Source organism: Notechis scutatus, chromosome 3 (assembly GCF_049901735.1).
Source record: "Notechis scutatus isolate UNSWTSFEM ecotype Mainland chromosome 3, rNotScu1.2, whole genome shotgun sequence".
Classification (NCBI taxonomy): domain Eukaryota; kingdom Metazoa; phylum Chordata; class Lepidosauria; order Squamata; family Elapidae; genus Notechis; species Notechis scutatus.
Genome location: NC_142011.1, coordinates 55,346,416 through 55,363,344, shown reverse-complemented (window position 1 = coordinate 55,363,344; position 16,929 = coordinate 55,346,416). Strand labels below are relative to the sequence as shown.

Sequence of the window (16,929 nt, the reverse complement as noted above, 5' to 3'; positions counted from 1 at the left end):
AAGCTAGAAAGCGGGAGATCGTGAATTCTAGTCTTACCTGAACCATGAAAGCCAGCTGGGTGACTTTCACTCTCAATCATTGTCTCTCAGCCCAACCCACCTTACGGGGTTGTTGCAGTGAGGAAAATAGGAGGAAGGGGTATTGGGTATGTTTGGTGCCTTATTTGTAAAATAAGATGGGATACAAGTAAATAAATAAAAATATTACTTTTATATTGTATTGAAAGTATTACAGAGCTACACTTACATTAATTATTTCCTATTTATGATCTGCAGACCAATCAAGCTACTGCAGGTTGACAATACTGCAGACATCAGGTTACATGAGATTTTGAAGTTTCCACTCAATTTGGAATTATCTTGTTTTTATGAAGTGATTGCATGAAATAAGAAACCAGAAATTTAACAGGAATTTTGCCTCACCATCAGCTAACAGAAGTTAATTATTCAAAGTGATCTTGAAGTAAAGGAACTTGGCCAATTATACATAAAGGAGCATCAGACATGATATTCTTCCGATTAAAATCGGAATTCCGATTTTTTTGGGAATCGCCGCGAGCGGAGCCCGGGCGGTACGAGCGGAGCCCGGGCGGGCGGTGCGAGCGGAGGCCACTGAGCGGCAGGAAAAGGGAGCTGGGCAGCGATTTCTTGGCGCGCGGTGGGGGGTCTCTTTTGGCCGGCCCCGATTTTTTTTTCAGAGGGGAATATCATGCCTGGGAGCATGCAATCTTTTTCATAGTAGTAAAAAAAACATTTCAGCTCTTATACTGCAGAAACACTTTAATAACGCTGATTGCATTTGACACCTCAGGAAGAATCCATATCCTGACAACAAAGATGCATAGTCGGAACATTAATTATGTAAGCACAAACTTTCTAAGATGAGACTGATTTCCTAGTAATAACCAGTAAACTTCAGGATTTTTGGAAGAAAAATTCTAAACGGTCACATATATCATTGATTTAAAAATACAAAGTAGACATATTGACAAGTCCAATGCTAAACACTGAACAAAATTAAGGGACCATGCTTGGCCAAAATATGACAGTTGTTTTTCCACTCTTCATGACATGTAATAAAATAAGTCTTCAATCCAAAATCTCTTTTTTGTGTGCTAGAATATCCAAAGGAAACCAAAATGAATTCAATGGGCAAATACCCAGTGTCTTCCAATCTGTGGAAGATGTTGATGCTGTCACACTTATAGAAGAAGCACTACAGCTAGTATCCCCTTTTTCTTGTGAAAAGCTATTTCCGACTGATGGTACATTATAAAATGTTTCAGGAAGATCTTCACTGTTGTTTACAAGAGGACTGATCTTTGCTTTCCTTGTATTTTTTTCATTCTTATAGTGTGCACTTAAATCAATGTAGCACTTATACATATGTCCCTTAAGTTTCTTATAATCCAGATGACTCAGTTCTTCTGGTAATGACAAGAGCAGATCTAGTAGAACAGCTGACTCTGCAGGAAGCAAAACATAATTAGTGACTGGGAAGTAATTCATGCTGTATTTTATTTTCTAATTGACATTTTCACAAGTTTATACTTCCTATACTTCCCCAAAAGGTCTAGCAAAATAGTTGTCATTGTTCACTCTTTCCTGCATCATCTTATTTGAATTTAATTATCTCCAAGTCTTAGAGATTTCTGGCAATTACTAACATGCTTTTTGTATGAAAAGCTAAATGAAAACTGGTCATTACAATAACATCTATAATTTCCCTATTATATATGTAGAAGATTCTCTTAACTCACTTCTCATTCCTATTTTCACATGGAGAAATTTGCATTTGAAAATTTTTCCTACTCTAAAATCTCAACCATTGTTCCATAAACATTGCTAATAAACAAGCACGTTTTATTTTGATCTCATGAGGAATAACTGGAACTTTAAACAAGCCTTTCCTTCATTTATCATCCTAAAAGTACAAAAGTAGGTGGCCCACAGAGCTGGCCCTAGCATATTGGATGGGAAATTATTTTAAAACATTGCAGTACAGACTACATGTTTCATAACTGCTCTTTTGTTTACTATAGTTTAGAATGGATAATTTTTCTGCAGAATGCATTGTAGGTGGAGCCTTTATGGACTTCCATTTTTTTTGTATCTCTATACAACTGGGAAACTAGGGAACTGCTTTATTTTAAATTTCTGCTGATTCCTATAGTGAAAATTTTGCAACTGTAAAGTAAAATAACTATTGAGTTTGTAAGTTTATATATGTGTTTAATTCACACCAACAACACAACCAAAATCTCAAATGCTTATCCAACTGCCATATTCTTGCTTCCTTCACTGTAAATGCTACTCGTTTTTATAGCTTTCACACATCAATATTGCAATTAAAAATATAAAGTATCTCTCACCAGTGTCACACTTGGAACAAACAAGCTTTCAGGGATCCTTGGTGCTCCCAGCTTGGTAGTTTTTCTTCAGGTAATTCATTACCCAAATTAGGTGACATCACCAGTGCTAATATTTCCCTTGTCAATGTTAATGGATGTTGTCTTGGAGGTTCTACTGCCCTAATCAAGAACTGCCAAACAAGGTATCAGTAAACAGTCCAACCAAATGCCACTGGGAACAGCAGAACCTCCAAGACCGCTCCCATTAACACCAATAGGGCAAATGCTAATAACAGATAACCAGAGTTGGAAGGGACCTTGTAGGTCATCTAGTCCATCCCCCTGCCCAAGTGGGAGACCCTACACCATTTCTGACAAATGGCACACCATTTCTGACAAACGATGATGTTACGCAGTTTGGGTAATGAAATGTCTAGATAAAAACTACCAAGCTCAGAGAGCATCAAGATCCCTGATTTCAACCCTGAGCTACAAATATTCTCCTTTATTGGTAAGTAAGCTTTCAAATGTACTGAAAATCTTGGAGACAGTTCAAGATGTTCTTTCCAGTTCTAAGGCTTTTTCATTCCCTGCAGCTTCTATGCAACTTAAGAGTCTTCCCTTCAATAAGAACCCAGAACAGTTTACGAAAATGAAATTTATAATAAAGAACATGATATTAAAAAGTAGATATAAGAGCAACTAAGATTTAAAGATAGAGTAAATAAAACAATTACTGCCACCCACACAAAAAATAGATATAACTCCAGATGCAAGAATAGTTCATCTTATCTTTTCATCTTGGTCTAAATCCTGACTTACCACCAGGTGGTAGTTCTGGTGCTTTAGATCCCCGTGAGATTACTGAAAGATACTTGTATATTTTTTCAAAGTCCACATGTAATTCACCATTTTCTGCAGGGGTCAACTGTTCTATATTTGATGATATAGTTGCTTCCTCAGATTCTGTATTGGATTTCATATTCTTGCTAAGAACAGCTGGGGTCATGCATTGAGCAGCATTTACTTCTACAGGCTTTGGTGGCACAGAGTGAAGCAAAGAGAGTGGTTCCGCAGATGCAATTGTTAAAACCTAATTAAGGTAATCAGAAGAAAAAATATCCAGTAACTCGAGTGCCAGAAAACAGAAATTCTCTACAGAGTATATTTTCAACTATTGCATCTCTGCTTGGAAAGATGAAAATCAAAGGATTGAATAGCTGTAGTTAGCAATGGTAGAGATGGTTGTTTCAAGAGAACATTTGCATATTCAAACCTTAAAATCTCTGAAATTATTATATTCATAGAAATATTTATCTTAATAAGATGTCATGGAGAGGATATCACTATTACCTGGGAAAAAGCAGCTGTTACTGCATCCTCAAGGCAACCTGTTAACTTCTTAGCTAAATGAATCCATACCTGGAATAGAGAGTATGACACAATAAATGAGTATCTTTTAGCCTACTTGTCTTATTTCTGAAGCCATACTTTTAACAATTTCAGACCTCTATAGGTGCTGGAACTGGGGCATCCTTCTCTTTGCATTGGCGATATCGATACCGTGCCTTGACTGCTTCCCTTGCCACACGTTCTTTCAGGAGGTCTACAAATGCTAAGATCTGCAAAATATCACACATGAATGTTTAGAAGAAGGCATATTCTACTCTTAAACCAGCATTGAAAATGGTTATTTTCAGAAAAAAATGCAGTTTATTCCTGTGCAAAAGAGAAATGTTACAATCAAAGCAGAATCATTTTGTTTTCTGTGACGTTGTGCTTTGTCAGTCATAGGAATAGTTATATCCAACCCACTTCATGAAAGCCCCCAACTGTAAGTTTTTCTGATTGCACGAACAAATTGAGACATCTACTGAACTTTACATTTTCAAAAATGGAGAACTAGAGTCACTCATTAATGAAAATTCTTTAGCCACAAACACTAAGTGAATCTTAACAGCTGTGATGGCATACTGTTTAGAATGTATTTCAGGCAAACTCTGCCCACTGCCAGGAGTTCAATCGTGACTGGCTCAAGGTTGACTCAGCCTTCCATCCTTTCGAAGTCAGTAAAATGAGGACCCAGATTGTTGGGGGCAATATGCTGACTCAGTCTATAAGTCTATTGCTAAGTTTAACACTCAGGAGAATCTGATCCAGAGATTTTCAAACTGTTTCAAGCTATGAAACCTGCTAGTTAAACAAACTGGAACACCTTATTAAGAGACAAGATTTTACTAATAGAAAGCTGGTTGTATTCAAGTATCTTTTCTTTTATGTACACTGAGAGCATTTGCACCAAGACAAATTCACACTTGGCCAATAAAGAATTCTATTCTATTCTATTCATTCTATTCTCTCTTTTTTTGCCTTTTTTACCTCATGGAACCCATTTCATGGATATTTTGGACCTGAGAAATAATTAGTCCAAAGTCGTATCTCAGAATTGTAATTTTGAGGATTAAAATATGGGGAGACTTCATGTATGCTATTTGACTTCTTTGGCAGAAAGGCTAGATGGAAATGTAATAAAAATACACACTAATAGGAAGGCAAACATTTTTCTATTAACAGACAGTTCTGCTTTGATTTAAATTTGGCTTGATGATGAATTCTTAAACATGGAAAAACTTATTCATAGCCGTGCCATTTCTTTAGACATAAGAAAGTATTGCTGTTTGACATTTAGACTTCTTTTACAATTCAAGAGTTATGTTTTACCATTCAAAAGCTATACATTCAGCAGGCTACATATATGCAAGATAAACTCTTAGTGTATGTTCCACATTCTTTATCACAGAGACAAGGGTTTGTAGTTATTTCTTCTCTCTTCTCTTTGTTTTCAAAAGCTTGGGACGCTTCCATTTCATCTTTAAATGTCCTGTTTGCATCACTCAAAGGCATTCGCCTTCCACTTTCAAACCCACTTCACAATTAGAAATATATTAAGTTCCCATCTTCAGGCTAGATCACTGCTATTATTTATCTCGTATTTGGGCAGCTGAAATTCAAAATGGGCCATGTTAAAATGAAAGATAATGTCCAGATTAAACAGTGACTAGGATAACCCAAAACAGTTTCAACCCGTAACAGTAAGTAATTACCTATAGCACATAGTATACATTCTAGCACAAATTCTTCAGATATTCCTGTCTTTCGTGTTAGGAGGATCCCACCGAAGCCTTTTAAATCATCCCAACCCACAGACTGCGCCTATAAACCCACCTCATCCTCATTTCTCGAAGGCAAATATTTCTTCAGCTGTTCCGGCCGCAGCGGGCCCGGAGTCTGGGCTTGAGCTCTCAAAGCTTGGAGAAGACGTCGCTTTTCTCGATCCGTCCAAACCCGGACTGCGGGGTCCAGGCGGAAGCGAGCGGGCGCCGATCGCAGCCTCGACGGGGGCTTCATAGCTCTCCACCCAGAAAAGCCCAGGCGCTAAACTAAGAAAAAGCCGGCGCGTGGGGGGGGGGACAGCGCCTTCGCGTTCCCGCGCAACGAATTTCGCCGCCCCCTTCCTTACTCCTCCCGCCCACAAAGTTTCGCAGCCCGCGGGGCTCAAGACCGCATTTCGTTACACAAACACCTCGCCAAGGTACGATTTCCAAGACTCGCTTTCTGATGACGTAGGCAGCTTACGCAACCACCGGCGACCGGAAGGAGGAGAGGGGGCTGGTGACGTAGCCGACGCTTCCAAAGGAGGGGCGGGGCCGGTAAGCGGTCGGGGAGTCACAGAAGGCTTGCGTACCAATGCCTTTCCTCCCTCTCGTTACCATGGGGATAGAGTGGGAACGCCCTCCGTCGCGGAGCAAATTGTCCTCGAGTCTGGCTACATGTCCATGTCAGGTCGAGGGGTTGGAGTTGCTTTGGGTCTCATAATCCTCTTTCTTTGGGAGAGGCCTGGTATGGAGATAGATTGCAGTGAGGTGGCCGGTCCTAGAAGGGTGGGAGCTTCAACCATTGGAAGTTTTCAAGAAGACACTGGACTGCCATCTGTCAGAAATGGTGTAGGGTCTCCTGCTTAGGTGGGGGTTGGACTAGATAACCCACAAGGTCCCTTCCAACTCTTGTTATTTCTGTTATTCTGGTTCCCATTGCTTGGAGGCTGGGATTCTGTCTGTGGGATGTAGAACGCCTTGAATAGGACAAGACTTTGATACATGCAACTATGTAGGGCTATTGTGTCGTAAAGATGAGGTAGCTCTAGACAAAAGATTGAAAGTCCAGCGCATGACGGTGCCTTCATACTGATGAGCAATATTTATCAGTAATTTATTCTGTTTGTTGGGAACATTAAAAAAACAGTTTGACTTGGCCATTAACAGATGAAATAATAGTCCAACGCTCATCTTGGCTCGCAGGCAAAATGACTGTCTGTACTATTTCATGAAAAACTTAAGTTTGGGGGAAGTCAGATGTAAATGATTAATTTTATTTAGCAGCTTAAAGCCCATCAAGTGAAGGGAAGGGCAAATGGTGGGAGGTGAGAAGAATAAACAGGAGGTAGATGCTAATAGGAGAATGCTAATGGTTTACTGAAGTAAATATTCACTCAGCCATGTTTTGAGCAAGTCTCTAAGACATAACATGCGTACATACTTTGTATAAGGACAATATATTTGTAGTCCATTCAGTGAACATTTAGAAATTTGACAGCTACCCAGTTATACAAATACCCATCTCGATATTTTCAATTTTAAGAGCACGGGAGTTCATATTTCTTGGCAAATAATGATTATAGTTGTGTTACCATCCCTTCTGCTTTAAAAGACACTTAAATTGGGTACAAAAATATCGCCCAAACTAAATATTATTTGTTGATTTATAGGTTCCCTATGCCATAATAGTGAAAATTATAAGCACAAACTTCCTAGTCAAGAAAATGCTTATAAAGTTATCTGAATATTAATAACTTGAGATGGATAGACTCATAATCCAAAGAAATCCCACTTTAGATACTCTGATTTACATGGGGGAGGGGGAATAAAAGGTTGGTTATATGAGATCACAGTTATACTTGACAACACCTGTGAACTCAGTAACTATATTTCACATCTGTTCATTACTCTCAGTTTTCTTAATACACACGTTGCTACTTACAGTACATATTGCTATTAGTTTCAGTGAGCCACTGAAACTAATAGCAAACAATGGATTGAAGAATGCAGGAAGGCAATAGTGGAAGCAGTACAGTAAGTGCACTGATTGTGATTTGGCCACCTGATTATGAGGAAGCTGTGGTGAGTTCAACTAGCCGTGAATCCTGATTTGAGGCTCTCTGTATTAAAACGAGGCCAACTGTAATGAATATATAGGTTGTTATGAAACTGTGAGTGAGAATTCCTTATAAAATCAGGTTATGATCCAAAGATCTGATAATATATTCTCCTTTACTTTTACCTTACTCTTTGTTGCTAGATAGGAGCTAGCTTTCTGGAGTTTCAGTGAACCATTATACTGGAAAAGGCAGCTTTGTAAACGAAAGAAAAATACTTTGCACATAAAATAATTTCCACAGCAGCTTGCAGAGGTTTTACCTTGTTTTTCAGGCTGTGCACTCTTTCGTGATTTGGACAAGTCTGATAATGAAACGTCTTCAGGGCAAGCACCTATTGAAGAGAAAGAGACAGGTAAAAATTAATAAAGTTGAACTTCACTTTTCCAGGAAGACTTTGAGATCTCTAACAATAGATGGGGGTATTTAGCTTTTTCACATGTCTAACCCCTGGATATTAAAGTCTTAAATGTCTAGTCATGGCATCATGTTCTGTCCAACTGATCTAGTCATAAATATACATATTATTTAGAACTATACATTAATACAGCTGAAGAACCTTTCATCCTACTCTCTTAGGACTGTACTTCACTTTCATTTCTTTCAGAACTCACATTTGTCCACATTGGTGCCAAGGAATTCACTCTACCATGCAAGCCTGAGAAAACAGATGTTGTGATTGGTATGAATCCTACCTACAACTGGAACCTGGAAAATGGAGGTTAGGCTTTGTTGCTCAGGGCTTTCTTGTGGAGGTATATATGAATATGTTCTGGCTTTCAAAGCTTCTTTAGATCACTCTGCCTCAGATTTTTGGAGAGCTGAATTCAAATACTTTATAAATATTTTATAGTAGGAATAAATTCCAAGTGCCTGTCAGACCTGCCCCAGTCTGATCTCCTAGGGAAGTAAAACTCTCAACTCCATTTGCTTGAAGTGAAAAGGCACTTTTGCTAAGAGATGCTGATTGAAGTAGAGCCAAGCAGAATCTAAAGTTCCTGTGCACCAATACAGGACTAACCCCTTGGTTCCTCTTAGCCCTCCCCCCATGGTCTGTCTGTGTGTAGCCAATCTGGCATCGCTGAGATGTTTTGGGAAATGCTGAAGTTGTTTGGGCTGGTAAAATTTCACTCTCATGGTAAACTGCCTTGAAGATGCCATCATGCCTTCACAAACTGGATTTCAAAACACTCTGTTCTTCTTCAACTGTCAATCCCCCCTCCTAGTTTCCCATCAATAAGTTATACAGCTTTATTGCCCATTTGTTTCTCTGTCCCTTCCCCGATTGATGGCAGAATGCCAGCAATGCGCCAAGCTGAAACTGGTGGATCTGAGAGTGCCTTGCATGTAGCTAAACCTAAGAGCAGCGGTAGATAAGTTGGTGTCCTTCAGATGTTTGGGTGTGCAACTCTTAAAATATCTGATGGTTGGTCATCCTCGTTAGGACTTTTGGACTTCAGAATGTCTGGAGGATTCTTTTTTAAGACTGTTAAAAGATTTGAACTTGCTAAATTAAATTAGAATATAAAATTATTTCCTATTCCAGTTTAACAAGTTATTAAAAATTGACTCTAAATACAAATTACAAATGGCATTACACAACCTGAAAACTATATTATTAAATTGGCTTTTTGTTTGTAGTTGGTTTCCAACTTAATATTATTTCTGGATAATACCCACTTAGTTACTCAATCTGGACAAAGGTTTTTAAGGAGATGGAAATATTGCACAACAACCTTTAGTATTATTTCTAGTTTTATTTTTTGTAAAATGTGCAACGTAATAATTTACTGCCCATTTATTGTAACAAAAGATATGAGTTCACTATCAGCTTTCCACAAGAAAACAAATAAATAGACATTCAAGGATAAATTCAGATAAGTAGATTTACTGTAATAGTTATGAAAGAATTCCTACAATTGCTGTGTATTAAATGAGAACCTTATTTATGGTGCATTCAAAGTTCAAATATACTTGTAATATAATGCATTAGAAGCTATTCTCTTTGGATGGAAGTGATAGTTTCTGTCTGTCTCTTATTCTGATAGTAGGTGGATCAGGTACCAGGCTGTTCACTTGTATTGTATAACTTGGTCTCGCATATGCTTTTTTAATTTGCATCAGTACATTTTAAAAGTGTGGATTATAACATTGGCTGAAAAACTAAATACAAGAAAGGATTTTGAAAAATTATTTAAAATTTGCTATTTTTACAATTGGCTTCAAATGTTTAGTTATATTAATAAAGTAATTCCCAACAGATCATCTTCCTCTATATGCCTCTTTTTTCTGAGCAGAAATATGGAATGTAGAAGTTTAAAATGTTGTATCTTTCCAAAATATTACAAATGTACAACTGCAAATATCTCTGAAATCATTTATTGTATTACGTTGTATTCTTCATGATATTCCTTTCAAAGTGTTGTTAATGTGTTGCTTGTATAAATATATAACTTTAAATACCTGGAGGGCACATAGTTTACTTCTTCCTTAGGCAAAAGCACAAGTGTATAATCTTTGATTTGCTAATAGTTATGTGTGTCTGAATGTGCACACAGAGAGAGATGGAAATACAGTCTAGAGAAAGAAATTTAGCTTGTCAAGCCAATTTTTCCTCCTGGATCCAAATCTTAAGAATTGGCAGTGATGGTAGTGCTGTAATTACACTGATGGCTTACTAATGGGCTGCCCTCCCAGATGCTACTGATTGCAGACCAATATTGGTCGACTCTAAGGTAAGGAGGATTGAGACAGTGAGGCAGGTAGATATATATGTGGGCTACAAAAACATTATACAAAATAGAATAGAACAGAACAGAACAGAATAGAATACTTTATTGGCCAAGTGTGATTGGACAACAAGGAATTGTATTGGTGTAAATACTCTCAGTATATATAAAAGAAAAGAAACATTCGTCAGGAGTCGAGAATCATAAGGTACATACTTAATGATAGTCAGAGGGTACAATAAGCAATCAATCATACTAGGAAACAGTCAATATAAATCATAAGTATACAAGCGACAAAATTACAGTCATACAATCACAAGTGGGAGTGGATGGGTGGTAACGAATGATGACAAGATTAACAGTAACAGTAGTGCAGACTTTGTAATAGTTGAACAGGGTTGAGGGAATTACTTGTTTAGCAGTGATGGCACTAAGATGCAGAAAATTCTAACTCTGCTGTCATTTAGTGGTCCTCCAGATTTTTGTAGTTCAGGTAGTCCTAATTATTTGACTCTTATCCAACTACAAACATACAATTTTAGTCCCCTAAGACAAATCTGCAAGTGTGCTTTTCAACTTCCCAGGTAAAAAGCCAAGCTGATCAGAATTCTAATTTTAATAATAATTTCTCTATATTTATCTAGGCATTTCAATAGATTAGGCTCATTTTTCTAGTATCTATTTTATAAAGCAGAAAATATTGGAACAACTGCTTTAAATGACATTACTGAGTGTAGCAATGCATTGACATAGCTATTTTTTTCTATTTAATTGAGACACATACATTTTTATATCTTTAAGGCCCTTGACTGGAAAATAATAATTGGAGTAAGTCATGAGAAAACCTAATATTTCCAAGCATGTAATTTAATTATATGATTAATGATATATTTAATTTTAAAATTTGAAGTACAGAAGGTACATTTTTAGTAAAGGCATGATATGAAAAAGATAGGTTAATAACTGATTTTATGTGGGATAGTCATAGGTTCCAAGGTTTCATGAACTGGGCAATCAGAAGATTCATTTCCAAAAGAATTGTTAAATGGTTTTGGAAGTGGGTTATGAGTTCCTACATTATGAAATTTTAATATTGTAAGCTGTCGGCTTACTGTATGTGATTTGAGCAGCCATAACAAATGAATAAGTAAAATTTCTAGTTCAGTGCAGGTGCTTTGTTTAATTGACTAAGATAAAGTTGCCATTCTCGAATGATTTGACTTTATTGTCTGCTTTCCAGAAAACCTAACTCTCCATTCTGGTGCCTCCCTGATTTTGCATGAATTTCGTGCTGAGGAGAGTGGGCGCTATACCTGTTCCATCTCTTTCACAGAGGAAGACCAGCTCCATACTATAAGTTTCTCTCATACGGTGGTGGGTGAGTATATCCCTGCTGTTATGAAGGATAGCTAAACAATAGGAAACCAATGCTATGGATGCTTGATAAGAGAACAACATTTGATTTGATTTATTTGATTATGTGGAGAGATTGTGGAAGAAAATGTTTTTCAGAAACAAGTGTGAAGAAAACAGCTTTCCCATGACTGGATCCTCTAGTCGCATGCCAACATACCTTTTCAATTTTCTAATAATTCATTATTGTTTCCAGAATTTGGAATCTGATCTTTTCTTCCTGATTGCTACGATGTGGCACCTTCACTATCCTTATAGTGGAAATTAAATTTCATTTTGTTCCTTTTCTCAGGGTATCACATACGTGGAGAATTACAGGTCCTCCTGATTTTTCAGAGCAACTCATGTGATAAGTCACTAACACGTGAGTTTGTGAGGAGTCTACACAGACAGCTGAGTCAATTGGTGTCCCACCTACATTGTGAGCTCCTTTCTGGGAGCACCACTTGCTTTCCTACTGTGGAGCAGCCTTTGGATGAGTTCAACCTCCAAGTAGAGCTAAAAGGTCAGAGCCAAAAAGGAATATAAAATAAAATCAGATAAAATCAGAAAGATAGATTTCGGTTGTACTTTGGGGAGAAAGTGAAGTTTAGCCTGGGAAAGATTCATGGAGAAAAGAATATTTTTCTATTTTAAGTTTGGCTTTCAAATTTTCAGAGGTAAAGTTTCCCTGAAATCACTATCTATTGCTCATAATAAATTTTGGATAAAGAATTGTTTTCTTGGAGTGGTGGAAAAGCTCTTGTTTGAGGGCTAGGACTATTATATAAATATATTATGAAGTAGACAACTGTCTAAAGTTTAGCCACTGTAGTTTTCATGCTGCATGCAAACTGGGGGAAAGCATGTAGTATACTATCAATTGACTTTAGAAAGCACTTCTCCAAAGAGCCTAGAACATTGTCCAAAAAAAGATTGTGATGAAAATGTTTTGTGTATTATTATTTTGCAGTATTTCAGGGTGTTTGGATTCTGTGTGTGGTGTAAAAAAAGAGAATCTAGTGGTTAGAACAGATCACAAGAACAGTAATGTATTTTTGTTTTCCAGTAACTCCATTTGGAAAGGACTGGGATAAATCCTGCTACCCTCAGACTGATTCAATGCCATTAGAATGTTACCACTCAGCAGTCCAGAAAAATCTACAGGAGGTTTGTAATATGTCCCACTAGGAAATGACTTTTGGAGCTAGTTACATTTTCACCAAATGCCTGCTAGGAAGCTTGTCTTTCAAAAGGCAACAAGAGGTTTCATGTACTTGGATCAACCACATCTGGCAAAGGTTAACAGGATGCATGGCTTTATTATTCTGCTCTTGTCACTACACTTACACCTAATCAGAATCTGTGAATATGCATTTTGCATCCTCAAACTAATAGTTAATACTTAATTGATCTATGATGGTGGGGCTATTTACCGTGGGGTGGGAATCAAGAACATCAAACAACAAGCCTATTGAAGAAGTTGATGCATGCTTTTATCCATAAGACATTTAGTATACAATTAACTAAGTTTTGCCTACTCATTTTAATGGAATATACATGACATTAACAGCAATTGCTGACCTCCTAAATTTCCTGTTCGCTTATTTTTTTACTCTTTTTTCAGTTACTCACAAATGTACACACACACTCATAGGAAAAGTGGTTATCTATTTCACTTTGGAGCTCCAAAAGTTTTCTTTTCTTGACCCATTGCTCTACAGGCCAAGGAAGCCATGACTGAATTTATGGATAAGAATAAAAACTTTTCTCTGGAAACATCAAATGGTTCGCATGTTTCTTTTGTCAACACCTTTTTCAATTTCTTAGAAGATGGAAAGTGCCAAGAAGGTTATGGACAGACACAGGAGCTACAGTCATACTGTCCCGACTGCTGTAGTGAGTTAAGCAGGTGATCCAAAAGCTACTGCCTCATCTGTCTTCAGACAACACTGTCTTTGGTCTATAAACTTCTGTTTCTCTCTGTGCTGTGGGAATGTCTTTTACCCATTCTGTTCCCATCCATTTGTCTTGTCTTTTTCATATAATGTTTTCTGTAGCTCTGTCAGGTGTATATTGGAACCCATGCAGATTCTGTCCAAATATAGGGACTTACTTATTTATTAGCCTGTACTGCATATGATTCCTCCAAATCAATAAATTAATAAAAAATGTTCAGAAGAGCTCAGATTTTTTAAAAAGATACTTTTGATAGGGACTGCCCTTATGTGGTCAACATTGAAATTCATCTTATCTGCACCCAACAAATTAGGTTAATGGAGACATGACATTTGTTCTTTTCACTTTACCCTTTCTTTTTTCTCTTTATCTGCCATTTTTCTGGACAGCTTTCTGCCCCCCTGGAACATACAGTGTGGCTACCACTGACAGCTGTGTTTTCTGTCCAATTGGGAGCTATAGCTTGCACTATGGGACAGTCTTTTGTATTTCATGTGACAACAATTGGCTTACCTCTCACCCTGGTGCCAGAACGTCAGCAGACTGCATGAATATGAGAGGTATGTATTAGATTGGATATTTCCTTAGGGTCCCATTTTTGGCAGCAATTATTGGCAGTCAGTTGTTGATTATTTTTTAAAATACAAATACTACCTTCAGAAGAAATTTTCAGGACTACAGCAGGAAAAGAATTCAATTTTTTTCCTCTTGCTTCAGTCATAATCATAAGCAACCCCATAGCCCTACTAACATTACTTATACTTGTTAAGAGCGCCATACTAAAAGCATAAATGTAGTTAACATGTCTTGTTTGGCTTTTCAGTGTTGTTCTTTCAATGACATAAATAGAAGGAAGTGGTGAGATATTCCATTAGTGTGTGGGTATGGTTACGGAGGTGTCTGAAAAATACAGTTTCTAAGATTCTTTTTTTTTTTTTTTTGTAATCCTGTTTGTAAATAAATACAAACATTTAGTTTATTGTCCTAGTTGCGAATCTTAACACATGGGAAGAACACTAGGTTTGGGAAGGTTTATATAGTGGTAAGTGGAAATGAAAAAATAGCAGGTGAACATGTAGTTTTAGTGCTTGGTCCCAATATTTATGTATTCTAGCTTCCTGTTTTCCTTCCATATATAATAATTGGGATAGATGCTATAACTGTATAGGAGGCTTGACTTTGAGTGCTGAGAATCCCTTAAAATTATCTATTGCAATGTCCTACCCATCAGTGAATACTTCAGCTTCGACCACAACAATACAAGAGCACACAATAGATACAAACTCAAGGTAAACCGCACCAAACTTGATTGCAGGAAATACGACTTCAGCAACAGAGTGGTCAATGTCTGGAATACTCTACCTGACTCTGTGGTTTCTTCCCCAAACCCCCAAAACTTTAACCTTAGACTGTCTACTATTGAGCTCACCCCTTTCCTAACAGGTCTGTAGGGGGTGTGCATAAGCACACCAACATGCTTACCGTCCCTGTCCTATTGTTTCTTTTTTATTTGTATCCATTTCATGTATTCATAACCATGCTTATACTTATACCTGTTATCTAATACTTGCTTGACAAATAAATAAATAAAATAAAAAATAAAAATAATTTGTCTTCATATAGTTCCTCCTTCACATCGATTTTCTGTAATGATGATAGCCTTTGTTGTGCCTCCACTTGGTTGCCTCTGTCTCATTGTGATGTAAGTTCTGACTATTCTCATTTCCTATCTTATTTCATTCTTGTAAAAGTTGGTAGGCCAGATAGATTTATGAGCAATCAGTTTAAATTAATCCGTCTAAAGAAGGATTAAGATCCAGTTAAAATTATCTAATCAGACAATTTAAATATTATTACTTAAAAGCTTCTTTTAAGTTAGCAATTACAAAACAGCTTTTCAGTATATGATATTTCTCACATGCTTTGTAAAAGGTTATATACAGTGGGTTCCTAGAAAATTGAAAAAAACACAATTCATGGGAAAGAGAATGTTATTTTGGCAAAACGATGGTGTGGATGTCTTTTAGGGTTCACATGTTTCTAGTTAAATGCTTCTCTGTCCTTCTCTTGCAGCGGTTGCTATTGTTTTCGCCATCACTGGCAGAAATGCCGTTCCGCCATTAAAGTTGATGGTCAGACCAAAGTACAAGAAGAAGCTCCTGCTTCTGCTACAGTTGATGAAGAGACCAAAGTACAAGAAGAAGCTTCAGCTTCTGCTAATGACACTGCCCTTGTAGCCACTGAAGAAGGTCATTCTCTCCCCATCACTTTTTCTACTTCTGAACATCCCAAGAAGGAAGGGGACATGTCTCTACCTCCTTCCATGCAAGAACCACGGGCTCTTCCTGGGCTGGCAAATCCTAGTGCCAGAGGCCTTTTGTCATCATAGCTCTAACTTGCTTTGAATGATAATTCCCAATAAATTATTATCCAGGAAGTAGCTTTGGTCCTGCTGTTTTGCTGATAGGTTAGTCCCCACTAACCACCCTACTCAGATGTTTCATTTTCTGTGGGTTCTCTTCTGCTGGTTTTTTTTTTTTTTTGCTGCTATTTTATTTCCATACCAAGAAGGTTAAAGGTTATATATTCCTTAGTAACCACAGCGCATTGTACCTTATTACACTAACATAGGCTAGCAGGCTGAATAAAATTTGAGCTGAGTGTTCATTTCTAGTATCTAATGTCAGGCTGGGTAGGTGTGGCTGGATGGTCATGTGACTGGGTGGGCATGGCCAGCTTGCCATCGTTCATCACACCCAGCCCCGCCTCCTGGCCTTGGGCCTATACACAACACCTCCAGAAATGAAAGGGTTAACCAATCCTCAGTTTCCTGGTGCAAATGCCCCCTTTTCCCCACCTCCCTGCCAGTGAAAGGATGTGGAGACGCCAGCAAAGCATTTTGCTCCCATCACCAAGGAAAGTAAGACGTTGGAGGCTGAGCTTATTAAAAAGCAATATATTGTATCATAACAGCCAACATATCACACGTGAGGTGGCAGAGGCAATAAATCCCATTGATTCCTCAGGAGCAATTTACAATAAAAGCCCATTTGCACCCCCAAAATAATAAATAAATATGGTAGCAGAAGGAGAAGGGTTGACAATACTCTGTGCAGGCAATTCTGAAAGGGACTAAGCTAAAGCTGGATTAACCCCTATGGATGGCTAGGCTAATGACCAAATGTAGAGAGCATGCCTGCAACTGATTCTGTCACTGTCAGCAGCA

The 16,929-nt window shown here is 37.7% G+C and overlaps 2 protein-coding genes and 1 long non-coding RNA gene across 7 annotated transcripts in view; 1 reads left to right on the top strand and 2 right to left on the bottom strand.

Annotated features, from left to right (window-relative positions):
* Positions 1-729: 729 nt before the first annotated feature.
* Positions 730-6,038, bottom strand: SNAPC2 (small nuclear RNA activating complex polypeptide 2). The gene is made up of 5 exons (XM_026677936.2): positions 5,577-6,038; positions 3,860-3,973; positions 3,705-3,773; positions 3,174-3,444; positions 730-1,466 (listed from the first exon to the last, which is right to left on the bottom strand). The coding sequence occupies exons 1-5, from the start codon at positions 5,757-5,759 to the stop codon at positions 1,090-1,092; spliced, it is 1,014 nt and encodes a 337-aa protein (XP_026533721.2). The 5' UTR covers positions 5,760-6,038; the 3' UTR covers positions 730-1,089.
* Positions 5,998-16,143, top strand: LOC113418862 (zona pellucida-binding protein 2-like). Of its 5 annotated transcripts, none has more exons than XM_087960055.1 (10): positions 5,998-6,061; positions 7,898-7,978; positions 8,231-8,344; positions 11,593-11,730; positions 12,058-12,270; positions 12,814-12,914; positions 13,469-13,643; positions 14,093-14,263; positions 15,327-15,405; positions 15,777-16,143. In XM_087960055.1, exons 3-10 carry the CDS (start codon positions 8,308-8,310, stop codon positions 16,090-16,092), a joined length of 1,230 nt encoding a protein of 409 aa, XP_087816181.1. In that variant the 5' UTR covers positions 5,998-6,061; positions 7,898-7,978; positions 8,231-8,307; the 3' UTR covers positions 16,093-16,143. The 5 variants fall into 5 exon arrangements, with proteins under 5 accessions (XP_087816181.1, XP_087816179.1, XP_087816178.1 ...); XM_087960053.1 differs by having other exon boundaries at positions 6,026-6,171; XM_087960052.1 differs by having other exon boundaries at positions 6,039-6,189.
* LOC148131196 (uncharacterized) overlaps positions 6,245-16,929 on the bottom strand; it is a 31,592-nt gene continuing 20,907 nt past the window's right edge. The window contains exons 2-3 of the long non-coding RNA XR_015748555.1: positions 7,886-7,957; positions 6,245-6,465 (exon numbers count right to left, since the gene is read on the bottom strand). This is a non-coding gene — a long non-coding RNA (uncharacterized LOC148131196). The remainder of the gene's footprint in view (positions 6,466-7,885; positions 7,958-16,929) is intronic.

Bases quoted from the DNA above. Each gene is read 5' to 3' on its own strand.
- SNAPC2 (XM_026677936.2), bottom strand. From the start codon at position 5,759: ATGAAGCCCCCGTCGAGGCTGCGATCGGCGCCCGCTCGCTTCCGCCTG. The intron at 3,774-3,859 runs GTCTGAAATTGT...TCTCTATTCCAG, and splicing joins CAGTTCCAGCACCTATAGAG to GTATGGATTCATTTAGCTAA. The intron at 3,445-3,704 runs GTAATAGTGATA...TACCTTAATTAG, and splicing joins TAACAGCTGCTTTTTCCCAG to GTTTTAACAATTGCATCTGC.
- LOC113418862 (XM_087960052.1), top strand. From the start codon at position 6,099: ATGCCTTTCCTCCCTCTCGTTACCATGGGGATAGAGTGGGAACGCCCT. The intron at 8,345-11,592 runs GTTAGGCTTTGT...TCTGCTTTCCAG, and splicing joins CTGGAACCTGGAAAATGGAG to AAAACCTAACTCTCCATTCT. The intron at 11,731-12,057 runs GTGAGTATATCC...TCCTTTTCTCAG, and splicing joins TTTCTCTCATACGGTGGTGG to GGTATCACATACGTGGAGAA.